At 42.4% G+C, this 16,930-nt stretch overlaps 1 protein-coding gene across 2 annotated transcripts in view; it reads left to right on the top strand.

The window, feature by feature from the left end:
• Positions 1-16,775, top strand: part of LOC117503102 (protein eva-1 homolog A) — a 121,537-nt gene extending 104,762 nt beyond the window's left edge. For both annotated transcript variants that reach the window (XM_034162270.1, XM_034162271.1), the window contains 3 exons: positions 4,286-4,423; positions 11,481-11,654; positions 12,804-16,775. In XM_034162270.1, coding sequence (XP_034018161.1) covers positions 4,286-4,423; positions 11,481-11,654; positions 12,804-13,183 — 692 coding nt within the window. In that variant the 3' untranslated portion in view covers positions 13,184-16,775. The remainder of the gene's footprint in view (positions 1-4,285; positions 4,424-11,480; positions 11,655-12,803) is intronic.
• Positions 16,776-16,930: the final 155 nt, after the last annotated feature.

Below are 16,930 nucleotides of genomic sequence, written 5' to 3'. Positions count from 1 at the left end.
GTTTTTTGTTTATTTAATTTGTGCCAGGCAGAACTGGATGATAGGGTTTCAGATAGTTTGTTTTTGTCTATGTAGTTGTCAGATTGCTGTGGTTTGCCACATAGGATGAGGCAATTAGAGAAAATATTTAAATGTTGGAGTGTAGTTTTCAGTAACTGGCAACTTGCCTGTCATTATATGCAGTGAGTAAAGGATCAGCGACGTAAGCACATGGAATCAACGAGCAGAAATAATTCACTTTTTCTACTTGGTTCCAGGTCTGGCAACAACACGCTGGGGGTTTTGATTATGAAAATAAGAAAAGCTTCAAGCAGATTAAGGGAAGCTGAGTTTGAAGTCTGTAGGTTTCGTTAAACAAAATTTGTGTCAGCGTTTAAAATTCCAGCGTTGCTCCGTACTCCACTGCTCCATCAGTCTCAGCAGCTTCACCGACGATGATGCTCTTTGTAGGGTTTAAAGGGGGTTCATTGTGGAAAAGTTGGATCTCAACCTTGCCCATTTTTTTTAACTGCAGTTTCACAACCAACCTTTAGTGACATACTAACCTTGATTAAAAAAAATGCCTAAATGATCTGGGAGAAGTAGACCTACAAAGAAGACAGGCAGCATGGCCTTGTCCCCAATGACTGACTTTTGGCAACTTTGACCTTGTTGAGCAGTTTCAGAACCAACTCCTTTATCTGTGCCAGGTTTGGTCCAAATTGGAGTGAAAAACTTAAATTTTAACCCTTGAGCTCAATCAGCTTTACCCCAATGACTGACCTTTGGGAAATTAGACCTTGACTGGTCAATTCCTCAACCTTACTATATATATATATATATATATATATATATATATATATATATATATATATATATATATATATATATATATATATATATATATATATGACCTTTCACCCCAATGATCTTGACCTGTGTTCAAACAAACCCATTAACGTCTGTCATCCACGTATCAAGTTTGGTGGAAATTGGCCAGAGGACCTGGTAGGAGCAGATAAACCAACTTTTGTACCTTTTTACCCCAATAACCTTCACCTTTTCCAAAACAAACCCCATAAAGGCAATTCTGCGGTCAACCTACATGCACACAGCAAATTTTGGAGAAATTGGTCCAAAGAGACACAAATGCATGTCAAATTATAGGAGAGGTGGAACGATACACTAGATACAATATATATCACGATACACATATCGTGATTCGATGCACGCCAATGTAGAAAGTAATCTGTTGGCAATGTTTATCTTTCAAGAAACAAATGATTCTGAAGTACGTGATCTATTAGATAATAAACTGACCCTTTTATTTTTTTTTTAACTATATGGATTTGAATGACTAGCAATTACACCAATCACACTTGAACCCTCGTGCGCATGCGTGAGTTGTTTCACGTGTGTCGGTGACATCATTTCCCTGTGGGCAGGCCTTGAGTGAGATGTGGTCCCGCCCTCTTGGCTGAATTCCTTTGTTTCACACGTTGCTTTATTAAAAATTTTTCTGGACCTGTGAGGAATATCCGAGTGGACACTATTCGAGAAATTAAGCTGGTTTTCGGTGAAAAGTTTAACGGCTGATGAGAGATTATGGGGTGTTTCTGTCGGTGTAAGAACTTCCCATGGAGCGGGACGTCGTGCAGCGCTTCCAGGCGCCGTCGTCAGCCTGTTTTGACCTGAAAACATCCTAATTTAAGGCTTAATTCACCCAGGACGTCGTGAGAGAACAGAGAAGATTCAGAAGAGGCCGGCATGAGGACTTTATGCGGACATTCCACTGTTTAAGGACATTTTTTAATGAAAGACGTGCACGCAAATTTGCCGAGTCGTTTCCGTGACGACTCGGCAAATCTGTGTGCTCCGCGACAGGAAAAACACCTCCGTCTTGAAAACCATTTGTAAAATTCAGGCGGCTTTTGATGGCTTTCAACAAGTGAGTAACTGAGAAATTGTTTAACAGCTTGGGCATGTTCCAACTTGCCCGGCCCGACATGCGACTCTGCCCGCACGTTCTTTCATTACAAAATGTCCGTTAACAATGGAATGTCCGAATAAACTCCTCATGCTGACTTCTTCTGAAAGTTCTCTGTTCTCTGATGACTTCCTGGATCAACAGAGCCTGAAATGTGGAAGTTTTCAACTTGAAACGGTGAGACGCTGCCGCCTCGAAGCGCAGATCCCCGTCAGGCGCTGTGGGCCGTCCTTACGCCGACACTACCAGACCAAAATGTCTCATCAGCCGTTAAAATTTTTACCGAAAACCAGCTGAATTTATTGAATGGTGTCCACTCAGTTGTGCCTTACAGTTTTGAAAAAATTTTGATCAAACAAAGCAGCAGTCTCTGAGCCATTCCTAAACAATGAAAAAAATCGAGGAGAGGGTGGACGACTCCTCACTCAAAGCCTGCCCACAGGCGAATGACGTAACCGACAGGCGTGAAAAAACTCTTGCATGCCCACGAGGGTTCAAGCATGTCTGATGTAATCACATGTGATTCAAATCCATATGGTTTTTGAAAAAAAATAAGGTCGGATACTTTTCTAATAGACCTCGTATAAATTGTAATCGTTGATGTGATCTGTTTTGTATTTGTATATTTTATGAATAATTTTGATTCTTTTGCAAAAGGTCATTATTTCTTCCACATAGTAATTGACAACTGACTTTTCATGGTATCATGATATTCATTTAATAAAAGTCATAGTTTTTCCTTTACAGCTTTCAAATTGCTGAGCCCGTCTCAACAGTTATCAGAATCAATATGCAAATGTCAATTAACGGAGCTGTGTTGTGCTAAATCTGTTATGTTTTTATTTTTGTCCTTTTAAGAAGAATTTCACGTTAAACATCAAATCAGTGTTCATTTAAAAGCTAAAGTTAGGCATAAAACAGCCCATTTATCAGTGCTAACAAAGGTTGGTGGTAACCATGATTGGTCTTAAGCATTAGTATGTGCTGTTAGCATATTGTTTGAGACACTAACCCTGTTTGATGCTAATACTGAGTGTCAAACGCATCCAGAAAATCCAGTAATTCCACTTTTTAAAAAAAAAATTACAGCCCACTTTTGTGGTGGAAGGGCATCACATTTAGCAATAGTGCTGTCATCTGTCTTAAAATGGCAAAATGTTGTGAGAATAATGTTGCAAAGATGTCAAAGTTGTGTATAACATTTGCTAAATGTGCATTTTATATTTTTAAAAAAAATCAGATGGGGACATTATTACCCTTAAGGCTTAATTGAGTCTTTGAATACCATCAAAAATGCATCTATTGAAATATGATCTGTTTATTCAATGAGCTTTAAACAAAGAGTCTGTCTTTACCCCAAATGAGATTGTTTCACAGTTTGCACCCTTGATGTCAATGGAATTTTAAGCATGGGGGGGCGGTCAGTAAATTTTGTCTTGATCAGACATGACGGACAAATTCAGTGACCCGAGTGCAACCCACCTTCCTAAACCACATGTGGGCGACCAGGAATGTATAGCCCACTGCAGTGTGGGTTTGAAATTGAAGAGGGGAAGGAGCAGAGACGCCATGAGTCACATGACACTGTGAAGCGGGGGGGGATCAGTGCCATATTGTGAAGTTTCCCCTTTATCCAGATTGGCAACAAAGTGTGTTATATTTTAGAATCAGTGACGTATTCAGGATATAGTGTGTTTAAGAGAAAAAGTTAAAGCTACAGTGTGTAAGATTTAGGGGTGTTTATTAGCATAACTGGAATATAGCATTCATAACCATCTGTTCATTAGTATATAATTATCTGTAACAATGAATCAGTGTGTTTTCATGAGCTTTAAATTAATCGTTTGTATCTATGTGGGAGCAGACCTCCTCATGGAGGCCGCCATTTTGCACCGCCATGTTTATTCAGTCGTCCAAAAGGGACATACTTACTCCGCCATTTACATTTTGCAGTGCGACCAGAAAAATGGAGGAGAAAAAAAAAAAAAAAGAATTATTGCGGATTAGCTCCATTGTGTAATGTCTACTGGTTGCTAGCTCAGGCTAAGTTTGAGAATCCTTGTTTTTGTGTAATGGAGGATCATTATCACAAGAGGCGTCACAAATCCCAGTCGCTAAAGAACTGAAAACACGAAGGAAAACAAAATCATGACTGGCAATAATACATAATGCAGTCTGCAACCTCACCACTAGGTGACACTAAATCCTACACATTGTAGCTTTAAAGGTAACAATCTTTTCTTTCTAAAAGTGTGGGCTATCTAAATGTTTTCTTTCTTGCTCTGTCTCATTTTGATGTGTCTTCTCGACTCTTTAAAGTTCCAAAGAAGTTGATCCGAGAACAAGGCCCCAGAGTGCCGGTGTACCCCGAACCGCCCGGCGTTCATGACCCCAACGTGGTGGGAGACGGCACCCCTCCGGAGGGGACCTTAGTCAAAACTTCAGACACCGTTCCAGGTGAGCGCCAGCGACATGCTTTCAAAGTTGTGTACGTGTTTGTTGCAGTGTGGCTGAAAACATTAAAAAGAATAAAGAGATGAAAGAACGAGGAAGGAAAACGCACAAAGCTTTATTCATGAGACGGGATGGCCGACGTCCAGCGTGGGAATCACCCCGATTGGGCTACCGGGAGGACGGATGAGTGAGTGTGGGTTTAGGAGGATACGAGAACAGGAGATGTTTGGTGGATGACACTTTTCAACACGAGCCGCTCATCTGGAAAAACCCGTTTCCGTCTCTGACGCTGTAACAGGTTGAGAAAAACAATGTAGGGACCTGGTAAAAATGTCTTCATCTGGGTTTAACGTTGCTTATTTAAGCCTTTAGGTCCACTCTTGATTTCGACACGTGAATTCACTTTTGTGCCTCAGCGCCTGTTGTTGCTGTGGTGTTTCTGCTTTTGCACACAGATCGCTGAGTCAGCACTGAAATGCTTTCTGCTGAAACTTTCTGCCATTGCCTTTCTGTAACCTTGTTCTTCTCATTTTATCTCCCTTTGTTGTTGATTACCCTTCCAACCAGTCTTAATGAAGTTACAGCACCTATAAAGTATTCAACCCCTCAGGATTTTAACTTGGTTTTTATTGTTTTATGGCATTAAAAAAAGCACCAGTGTCTGGTGCTGGGAAATGAAGCCATTGTAGAAGTGCCAAATCTTGCAGTTCCTTGAATGGCGACTTAAGGTTAGCACCAAAAGGGAATCAATCCACATAGATGCCCATGTTAAAATACCCCACTTTAAAGCAGAAATGAACATATTTACAGCCTGTACAAAATATAGTTTGGGTTTCCATAGCTAGGTTTCCCGTTCATGACAACTGCAAGTGGGGTGATTTGTTTCTATTATAACTCATCAATTTAAGATATTTTCCACCATAAAATTATGAATAATTAGGGGCGCGGTCGCTGTGAGTGACAAGACTGCTCGCAAGAGGAGTCCAGACTCTAGTGACCCGCTAGCAGTGGCTGCTAGCTAGTGTGCACTCGACCGTGTTTACTTTCTGAGCATTTTATTACACACACACACACATACACACAAGTGTGTTTTCACATACTAAATTTTTAAAAATCTGTTGTTTAAGTATAAACATGCACATAAAAAGTTCAGGCTAACTGAACATTTCCATGTCTGCATTGTTTTTTTTCTGTTTTTGTTTGACTTATATATACAGTGGCAGTCCTGCATGAACAATCTCAAGGTAAATCACAGTTTGTTTGTTTTTTACAGCGAGGACCTCTCCACGCTTTGATTCCTGCGCACACATCACAGCGTGAAAACAGAGTAAAGAAGCCAAAATTAAGAAAAGAACTCCACAGCAGGAAGCAGTCGTTCCCATCTATAAATAGATCCGTTTGTGCAGCGTTACAAATGTGAACCCTTTCCCCCATGTGGGTCTGTGTTCTTGACCTGAGTCAGAATGGATTCAACACAAGCGGATGTTGTGATATCATTCAAAATCTCATGGTTAGCATGTGTGGCTTTGTATGACTGATGCAGTGTATCACTTAAAATCATATGTACTGAAAGTTTCCAGATGATTCAGTGGTCTGAGTGCTGAAGTCACAAAACCCCACGGACATGACGCTCTCATCTGACTGTAAACAGCCCAGACACAGCCATCGTGAACTGACTGTACATACCGTAAGTCTTTGAGTCACTTCTGGTCGCATTCGGTGACTATCCCTGATAGTATGTGTGGCCACAGACTCCAGTCTTAGTGTGTTTGGCAACTTTCCTGAAATATCTGTAGTTAAATGTATTACAAAAGAAAGCAGTTATCACTATAGACTGGATATATCTGTTGTGTGGGCCGCTGAAGAGGAGGTACTGCTGGCCCACCACCACCAGAGGGCGCCCTGCCTGGAGTGCGGGCTCCAGGCACCAGAGGGCTCCGCCACCTCACGGGAGCAGCCTCGGTGACAGCTGTCACCCATCACCTGAGACAGCTGACGGCAATCATCAGTGGGGTATATCAGCAGGACGGCATCTCCACCTCATGGCCGAGATATCCTGTTGGGAAAGTGTAGGAACACGGACCCACAACAGGGGGCGCAAATGAACGGACAATGGAGTAAGTCAAAATAACAACGCTTTACTGTTGTGAATGTGCACAATGAATACAACCAATCACAGAAATGGACAACAGTCAATTCACAAAAGTGTCGTGTGGGCAGGCTCGAAGATAGGAGACGCCTCTCCAAGGTAAGACCGGAACCACACTGCTTCCTCCGCCACAGGACCCCGGGAATACTGGAGCCGCCAAGTCCCGAACTCCCAGGTGGCCACTGCCTCCGCGTGTCGGACCTGGTACTGCTGGCGAGGAACAAAGAACAGTTAGATGGGGGCGCGTTTGCACCCAGGACTCCGAACAGCAGGGAAGTCACCTCCACCTCTCGTTGGAACAGTAATCCACAAACTAGCTCAGTCCAAAAAGATACACTCCGTTAGCTTCGATACGTTACCTCTCCGGTAGAAACGATATCTCGGCAATGAGGTGGAGATGCCATCCTGCTGATATACCCCACTGATGATTGCCGTCAGCTGTCTCAGGTGATGGGTGACAGCTGTCACCGAGGCTGCTCCCGTGAGGCGGCGGCGCCCTCTGGTGCCTGGAGCCCGCACTCCAGGCAGGGCGCCCTCTGGTGGTGGTGGGCCAGCAGTACCTCCTCTTCAGCGGCCCACACAACAATATCATTGTCAAACCCTCTGTGATGCCACCCATAGGTTTTTTGAAGATCAAGTTTGAAGCTGAAATGTGGCAGCTCTAATAGGGCGGTGCAGTCTCGTTTGAACCCCTACGTGATATTGCAGGACCACATCTGGGGACAGCCGGTGTCGCAGACCGAACAGTCTGCCCCTGAAAATTGGTCTGCCCTGTCTTCACTGCGCATGCATCATTTCGGAGCTCAGCCGTTAAGACTGAGTCTCTTCACCCAAAGCGATCAAATGGATTAATGTGATTATGAACAAGGCAGAACCTCTTAAATCATTCTAAAATCAGTTTTAAGCAGAAACGAGGCTGTTTTAAGCAGAAACGAGGCGAAACTTGCTGACACTTTGAAATGACCGACACGCAGTGAACGCATCAGCTAGCAGCTCATGTAGCCCCGGCACTCTGATCGCTTCCTCTGTCTTTTATGATAAAATAATGCTGAATTTATGTGGAAATGTTTGTTGTACTAAAGCTTCAGATATCTGTCGCTGAGATAGATGATGACTGGAGGGAAGTTTGAAGCAGAAACAGGGTGATAATCTGTGAACGCGGCTAATGACGCATGCGCAGTGAAGGCAGGGCGGTCCGATTTTTTGGGGGGACCGTTTGGTCTGCAACAATGGCACAAACATGGCAGAGAATTCCCAGGCGGAGTGTGGGAATTTCAGCACAAACCATTCAGAACGGCTCGGTGAACCTGACAGCATATTTGCTGTCACCTAGCGGACCTGCCAGTTTAAAATGGTTTCCACTGAAACCCCCGTCACCCAAATGGTTTGTGCTAACACTCCCACACTCCACCCGGAGATTAGTCTCTCCCCACAAACAGTGTCAGTTCTAACGGAAAATGGTGAACTGTTTTGTTTTCGGCTGCAGTCACAGAAGCAGTCGCAAAAAGTGCAGTTTTTTGGTTCCCAGCGGAGAAGGGAAGATGAGGCAAATTGGAGCGGTCGTGTCGGTAAGTGTTAGCCTACACAGCTAACCAGAGTAGCTGCGTTCTCTCGCCTGCAAAACCGCCTAGACATGTTTGAGCTCTGGGTCATAAACAAACCGCAATATATGTCCACTTTCCACCGCATTGTTACTTTTTCTTTGCATTTTCACTTTGTTTGTGTGTAATTTGCCCAAAAATTCAGAGAAAGTGCCATGTTTCTGCCCCCGGAAGTAGAGAAATTATTTCACATGCGCCATATTTTACCCTTTTAGCGCCCGCCCTCAGACTGTGCTGCCCAATAGTCGCCATCTTTGCAGTGCCTGACTCTGCCCACCTATATGGAAATTCTCAAGATAGCGAAGGCGAACAAGCCTTAAAATGGTTTTGGATCATTAATTGATGTATATTTTGGAGGACTCGGTAGACATAACGCTATCCGTGTAGCTAACATTATCCAGCTATTGATAATCTGTGTTGGCCAACACAGATAAAAGCAGTGTGCCAAATTTAATAGAAATGGGTCATACGGGGCAAAGTGGGAGTCTGGAATTCTGTACGTCCAACACGGAAAATTTCAAACCCCAATAATAAGGGATCTGGTAATTTTGCAACCAAAGCTAGAGTGGCACTCACAGAGTACAACTCCTGTGCCTTATATGTATAAAACCAACTTATGCTCATTTATTCTTTGTAATTCATTGATTCTTTTCAAATTAAATGTTTGACTCACACACATATCCCTTCCATTCCTTATTCCATATCGCCTACGAAGTGTGTGAGTCAAACACATACTACCTTGAGTTTGACCTTTCAAGGTTACCCCAAAGTCAAAAATCATTTGACCAAGAGAAAGTTGATGACTTCATATTAGTGGTTTTATAGGAACCATAAGTGTGTCTTTAATCAGTCCCTTGAAATAGCCAATCTAAGCTTCTTCTATAGATAATCAATGACCAAACAATTTTACCTTGGTCTATGAACTTAGACCTAGGACCGACTCTGCTCAAAATTGAAGCCCTTTGTCCTTGTCTGACCCTTGGTTCATCCCAAATCTAACCAAAACTTCTAAACATCTACACACATATGAGTTATACAGGTTTACATATTGGTAGCCAACATGTAGACCTGAACCGAAGTTTCCATATTGATAGCCCATCTGGTAGAACAACCTCATCATGGTGCAGTGATACCTGCTCTGTGCCATGATGAGATTGTGGTACTGTGGTGTAGGGTCTTGTGTCGAATTTTAAGGAGATCTGCTGTACTGTAGCATAGTGGGAAAAGGTTTAAACAAGAACTTTAAGAGTTCTAATGAGATTAATGAACATTAAGTATGGACTGACCAACACCACGGTAAACTGTGTGCCAAACTTCAAGAAGTTGCCATAACTTTATGGAAAGCTCAGTCATACACAGAGACATCGTGTGGTATTGGTATATGTAGCACTGGTTATCACTCTTGTCTCATGGCCAGAAGGTCCGATTCCACCTATATTAATTTCCTTTTTCTTTAGAGTTTGGATCACCCCTCCCTAGGTCCGCTGGGGGTTCCTCGGGGCATTTCAGTTTCCTCTCATCTTCAGAACATATCAATCAATCAATCAATTTTTTTATATAGCGCCAAATCACAACAAACAGTTGCCCCAAGGCGCTTTATATTGTAAGGCAAGGCCATACAACAATTATGTAAAACCCCAACGGTCAAAACGACCCCCTGTGAGCAAGCACTTGGCTACAGTGGGAAGAAAAAACTCCCTTTTAACACGAAGAAACCTCCAGCAGAACCAGGCTCAGGGAGGGGCAGTCTTCTGCTGGGACTGGTTGGGGCTGAGGGAGAGAACCAGGAAAAAGACATGCTGTGGAGGGGAGCAGAGATCGATCACTAATGATTAAATGCAGAGTGGTGCATACAGAGCAAAAAGAGAAAGAAACAGTGCATCATGGGAACCCCCCAGCAGTCTACGTCTATAGCAGCATAACTAAGGGATGGTTCAGGGTCACCTGATCCAGCCCTAACTATAAGCTTTAGCAAAAAGGAAAGTTTTAAGCCTAATCTTAAAAGTAGAGAGGGTGTCTGTCTCCCTGATCTGAATTGGGAGCTGGTTCCACAGGAGAGGAGCCTGAAAGCTGAAGGCTCTGCCTCCCATTCTACTCTTACAAACCCTAGGAACTACAAGTAAGCCTGCAGTCTGAGAGCGAAGCGCTCTATTGGGGTGATATGGTACTATGAGGTCCCTAAGATAAGATGGGACCTGATTATTCAAAACCTTATAAGTAAGAAGAAGAATTTTAAATTCTATTCTAGAATTAACAGGAAGCCAATGAAGAGAGGCCAATATGGGTGAGATATGCTCTCTCCTTCTAGTCCCCGTCAGTACTCTAGCTGCAGCATTTTGAATTAACTGAAGGCTTTTTAGGGAACTTTTAGGACAACCTGATAATAATGAATTACAATAGTCCAGCCTAGAGGAAATAAATGCATGAATTAGTTTTTCAGCATCACTCTGAGACAAGACCTTTCTGATTTTAGAGATATTGCGTAAATGCAAAAAAGCAGTCCTACATATTTGTTTAATATGCGCTTTGAATGACATATCCTGATCAAAAATGACTCCAAGATTTCTCACAGTATTACTAGAGGTCAGGGTAATGCCATCCAGAGTAAGGATCTGGTTAGACACCATGTTTCTAAGATTTGTGGGGCCAAGTACAATAACTTCAGTTTTATCTGAGTTTAAAAGCAGGAAATTAGAGGTCATCCATGTCTTTATGTCTGTAAGACAATCCTGCAGTTTAGCTAATTGGTGTGTGTCCTCTGGCTTCATGGATAGATAAAGCTGGGTATCATCTGCGTAACAATGAAAATTTAAGCAATACCGTCTAATAATACTGCCTAAGGGAAGCATATATAAAGTGAATAAAATTGGTCCTAGCACAGAACCTTGTGGAACTCCATAATTAACTTTAGTCTGTGAAGAAGATTCCCCATTTACATGAACAAATTGTAATCTATTAGACAAATATGATTCAAACCACCGCAGCGCAGTGCCTTTAATACCTATGGCATGCTCTAATCTCTGTAATAAAATTTTATGGTCAACAGTATCAAAAGCAGCACTGAGGTCTAACAGAACAAGCACAGAGATGAGTCCACTGTCCGAGGCCATAAGAAGATCATTTGTAACCTTCACTAATGCTGTTTCTGTACTATGATGAATTCTATATATACATATCTACATATCCATCAGGTTCATGCTCCTTTCGTTGTCCTTGACAAATACTCTTTGGCTCCATGGCTCTGCAACTGGATTTGGTCCCTGGGAATTGGACTGCACCTTTATTCTGCACTTTCCACCTTATTTTGCAGAGAGGAAACGGGTCAGGGAGTCTGGTTCTTACTCTGAGGAGAAGAAGTCTACAGAAGCTGGAACAGCAGAAGGTCCACTGCAGCCCCCAGGCATGAATTCCGTCATCAACTCCACCTCCAGCTTCAACATGGCTCTTGTCAGCAACGCACTGGCAGCCTACACCTACGTATCTGGTAGGGCAGAGTTCACATACACGTGTCAGCTTGGAGTCAGGTAGGGTCGAGATATGTGACGTCCTTGGAGTTGGAAGATGAACATAGCAACTGGAAATGTGGAGGGAGTGTTTGAAAATATGTTAACACTGGAAGCAGATGTGACTAGCAGCAATTACATTGAGGTATTTTCTATTTTATTGCCAACACAACACAATGTACAGTAGATTTTGAGGTTATGATGATTTATAGTATTACCCTGGTGCACCCCCATAAACCCCATATCAGCTTGATATAGGGACAAATTGATGTCATGCAAGGGGCCAGGGAGTAGAACAGTGGACCAGCTTTATAGATTTTGATGGATCCTGGATCTGGATCTTGGATCATCAGCTACAACGCAACAGTGATGAGTCATGCCTTCCTGAACAGTATCCAGAGCACAGGTGCCTCAGTGCTGAGGACCCCCAACAACTGGAAAAGTCCAGGGGAATGGCCATGCATCACCACACTGTCGCAGATACTGTAGATAGAGTTGGTCAACCTTGGTGCTTGCCAATTAGGACAAAGGCCGATTCTGTACTGTGGTGGATGTGGTGAGACATGGCGCCAACACATGCCCCAAGATCTAATCTGACCTGGATCCTTGAAGAAGCATTAGAGTTTGCCTACCCAGGTGACATTTGATTTCTGGGTTTGACTATGTCCATTGGGGGCATGGTGGAGGATTTTGTGAGAATATGGGGTGAACTATGAAGTGAAAAATCTGTAGTCAGGTTGGGCAACTTCAATGCTTGATGTCACTGGGAAACAACCACCAAACAAGGACAATTATAAGCATTCTGAACTTTTGATAATCAATTATTACTAACCAGTTTATAAATGACAACCAATAAATTGAGCATTTCCACCTTCTTAAATTCGAGGAGTCCCTCCTTATTGCGATTTTGTATTGCTTTTTAGCAATTTTAGCCATTTTTAAATTACTCTTACAACATTTTAGTCACTACATGATTAATTAATTGTAATCACAATTGACATAGGAACTGAAAATAGTGATTGAATAAGCACTATACCCAACTGCAGTGTTAGAACTGGTAACAACCCAAGTTGCACATTGGCTGTATTTGCTGTAAATACTCACGTGTTCCTTTCTTTCCCCTTTGCTAGGCCACCCAGAGCGAGCGGCATTGTTCTTCGTCTGCGGCGTGTGTTTGGGTCTCTTCCTCATTCTTTTTGCCCTGGTGGTTCAGATATCCTATCGCACTGACTGCCAGCCCCGGCAGCGGCCTCCCGCCAAAAAGCGAGCTCGCCCCACCGAATCGTCATCGAACACCAGCGACTCGGAATCTGACTGGGACACCACCTCGGACCTGTCGGCACGTAGGCACCGGCGATTTGAGCGCACGCTTAACATGAATGTGTTCACATCAGCGGAGGAGCTAGAGAGGGCGCAGAGACTTGAGGAAAGGGAGCGGATAATTCGGGAGATCTGGATGAACGGGCAGCCGGACATCCCCGGAACACGCAGCCTTAATCGATATTACTGAAGAGCTTTTGATGGAAAACCTCTGACTTTTTCTCACTCGAAAGGATGCACTTCCGTGGGAACGGACAAGAGAGTGGGCTCTTTTAAAACTTTATATGCAAGAGCTGACAGTGGAACACTGCTTAGAATTCACAGTGATGAGCCCAGTGGAAAGTTTGGCATAACCCAGTGGTATCATAAGATATACCCCTCTCATTAAGACCATAAAATCCCACTTTTGAATGAAAGTGCATTTTTTTTCAGTGGTATTTACTGATGGAAGTCTATCTGCTGCACTACCTTGCCCAAAACCTCAGAAAACCATTTTGAAGGTAGGATTTATTCCCAATAGTCCTGTACGGATTACATGGAGACTGAAGGACCAATGCCTCAGTAGGACTGAACGTGGGGCTCCGTCAAAAACCAGCAACAGGTTGACGCTCAACGCTGTCCGTGCTCATGTCGGGGCTCAATAACACAACAACAAAGTGTATTTGGACAGCGTTTTAGACAATCTTTCCACAGTGATTCTCCATGCTGTTTTGCAATTTTAAAGAACCAAACAATGTTTCTTGGGAATTCATCTCAACCCTTCTTAAATCTATTTTATAATATTTAATAGTTTGTTGATGATGTGTATTTTTGTCCTTGAGTATGGTTATATTATGAGATATTTTTATACCTGGCAAATGTTGTCTGGCACCTCAGGGATGCAATCCTAGTGTTCTTTGTTTGTATTTGCTTCCAAAAAAGGGGGATCAGCCCATTTAAACAGCTATGTCAGCATTGAAAATAAAAAAATAAAGATTTAAATATAATTTTCAAAGCCTCAAAGAGGTTTAGGGATTTAAACATATTTTTGATACACTGCTTAAATCCAGTGACAAAAGTTCTCTAGGAAATACTGGACTTCCAAGTGTGGCAGGGACTGCTGTTTATGCCAAAAAAAATTGGAACATCAAAATGATGTATTTGACTCCATTTTAAAGAAAACATAACCTGCAATTAATGTTAACGTATCTAGCTGACCACTAGTGGTTAATGTTAGTGTGCGGTCACACAAACTGCAGCTTATGCTAGCGTGACCACATACGTATACTCACTGTGACTAATGGTGCGTTTCATTTGTAGTCTTGAGTTCGGAATTTCCCAGCTGCCCCCCCCCCCCCCCGAACACCCCCTCAAGTCAGAATTCCAACTTGTCAACTTGTTTGAACCCCACATACTCAGAGTTCACAATCCAAGATGGCTGCTTCTACAAGCAACAATAGTGAAAGCTGTAGGGTTTTTTTTTTTTTTATGTTTTTTGGCACTTTTTAAAACACCACTAAATTAAAGTAAGATTTGCACACAGTACTGCCCTACTGCTGCTATCTGTGCACACAGTGCTATGGTATTCATATGCGTGAAATATCACATAATGTACTTTTTATCAAGTGGCGCCGCTAATATTTGCTAACCCGGTAGATGTTAACAACAACTAGCTACACAGTGCTACAAACTGAGCAGTAAATTAAAACAACTTCTGCACTATCTGTTTTCTTCCAAAAGGTCTCTTTGGTGGACAGAATATTTTTTTTTCTAGCACTCTACACTTCAAAAACTTGCAGGGTCAAGATTATTCTCCGATTTGTCTGAGTTTATTTAGGAGTTTGACAGAGCTCATGAACATTTTGAACATGTTCAGATGGGTACAAGTTTAACCGACCTTTCCTCACTTGTGCTGACCAGGGTTCTCACAAAGATTTTTTCACAGCATAGGGGGGAACTTAGCGGGGCCTAGCTGCGCAACGAGCATTGCAAGCGCAAGTATTGTAGAATGGTCCAAGGGCATCTCCTCCCCCAGAAAACTTTGAAGTTTATAATGCTTTGAAACACTATTTCCTGTATTTTGAAGGCCTCTTTTTGTTGGTAACTGGGACGTTAAATAACGTGCGACATGTCCTTTAAAAAAATGGGAAAAAAAAAATCCAGGAAAGCCCCCTATGCTGGTTAAATCATAGCATAGGGGCCCAAATCACAGTGTAGGGGATCCAAATCACAACATAGTGACCCCTATGCTCAACTGCACTGGTGAAAACCCTGTGATCTATGATGAGTTTAGAAATGAGCATTGAAGGAACTATCCTGAGTTGAGTATTAGTTGTCTGGAGTTGATCTGAAGCTACAGGTTTGGCTGGAGTTCACCATGACTATGAAAGATGTTCACCTGGATTGTACCCAGATTTATTTCGGCATGGAAACCAAGTTGGACCTACCTTACTCCGAGCTATTTTGAATTGAGTACAAGCTAAGCCATTGTAGTTATCAGTTTGAGTTACCAAAACTTAGACCAGTATGAGTTTAATTGAGTTTTCCCAAATTGTGCTGAGCCATATCGAGTAATATACCGAGTTCCTTTGGAGTAGTATAAGAGCTAGGTCGAATCAGTACTCAGGCAAACTCTGTGCTAATGATTGACAGGTGCGAGAGCTGGGGAAGTTAACTAACCCACCCAGAGTTGCAACTTAGCCCAAATTGGCACCAGGCATACTTTAGTGTTTTCTTTTATACGGCCTGTCCGCAGAGGTGCCAAAAATGGAAGAATAAGGAGAAGGATTCTAGGGGCCCATGATTAACAGGAGACCAGAGAGGCCCCTAATACAATTATAATACTGACAAAATAATATGGGGGGGTGACCCAGTAAGATTTCTTTTCATGGGGCCCAAAAACCCTGGCAGCGCCCCTGCCTGTCCATAGTCAAACATGCAATGTTAGTATTCCCTCTGGCACAAATAGCAGGATGTTACACATCTGGAAGTTTGACAATTCCTGGTAAAACCTGGTCACTGATTTTGCAGTGCAGTGCCTTTCCAAGCTATTAAGTCACTGTTACCAAAAATGCAGCTAGTTTATGACTGAGTAACTGATCAGACGATGCATTGATTTCAAGTTACAAACAAATCGGATTATACGTGTATTCTGTTTTCTCTTGCTTTGCTAAGTGGAGCGAGTGTGTGTGAAATCCACATAGAAATTAAGAATGTTTCTGTTAAGCGTTGAACTTTCTGTCTGCCTAAATGTAAATGAACGTAACCAGATCATGCAAAGTCTATCAGTGGATATATGTGATACTCACTACTACTTTATCTTTTTCCTGCATGGAAAACTGTGGGGGCGCTTATGGAAAACTTCTTGTTGCTGACTGTGTCCTTATCTCAGAGACAGTGTAAAAACAGAAGGGCACCTGTGGTGTCATCACAGTTTGACGAAGGAACCGGCACTGCAGTAAAAGTTTCATAATGGACATGCAAGCTGGGTCTCTTAAATCACGTTGCCAGTTTTATCATATAAGCTATCGTCAGTTCAGTTGTGTTTGTGCTGCACTGAATTCAGATGCAAAAAAATAAAAAATAAAAAACACTTTTAAATTTCCTCAAGTGCTTTTCATGTCAGAGTTGAATTGAAAGTACTCGGGACACAATATGTAGAGTATCATGCACATTTAAACTGACACTATGCAGGTTTTGCAGTGCTGTCTTTCAATTTGAATGGGGGTTAAAATGTGCCACTAGCTGGTGAAGTGAGACCAAAATACGACTCCTGTGCTTGGAATAAAATGTTTAAAACAGTCGTTGTTTTGTATGTGTTTTCTTTGTGATCTTGTACATTTCTTATGTGAAATGCAATTTTCCACTTCTGTGGTGCACATCGTTCAAGCTGAAGCCTTTAAAAATATTGATCAACTTAACTTTTGCAGAAATGCATAACCCCTCCTATTCTTTTAAC

The sequence above is a fragment of the Thalassophryne amazonica genome, chromosome 21 (assembly GCF_902500255.1).
Source record: "Thalassophryne amazonica chromosome 21, fThaAma1.1, whole genome shotgun sequence".
NCBI lineage: Eukaryota > Metazoa > Chordata > Actinopteri > Batrachoidiformes > Batrachoididae > Thalassophryne > Thalassophryne amazonica.
Note: the sequence above shows the minus strand (reverse complement) of the source record. Positions and strands in the feature narration are given on the sequence as shown.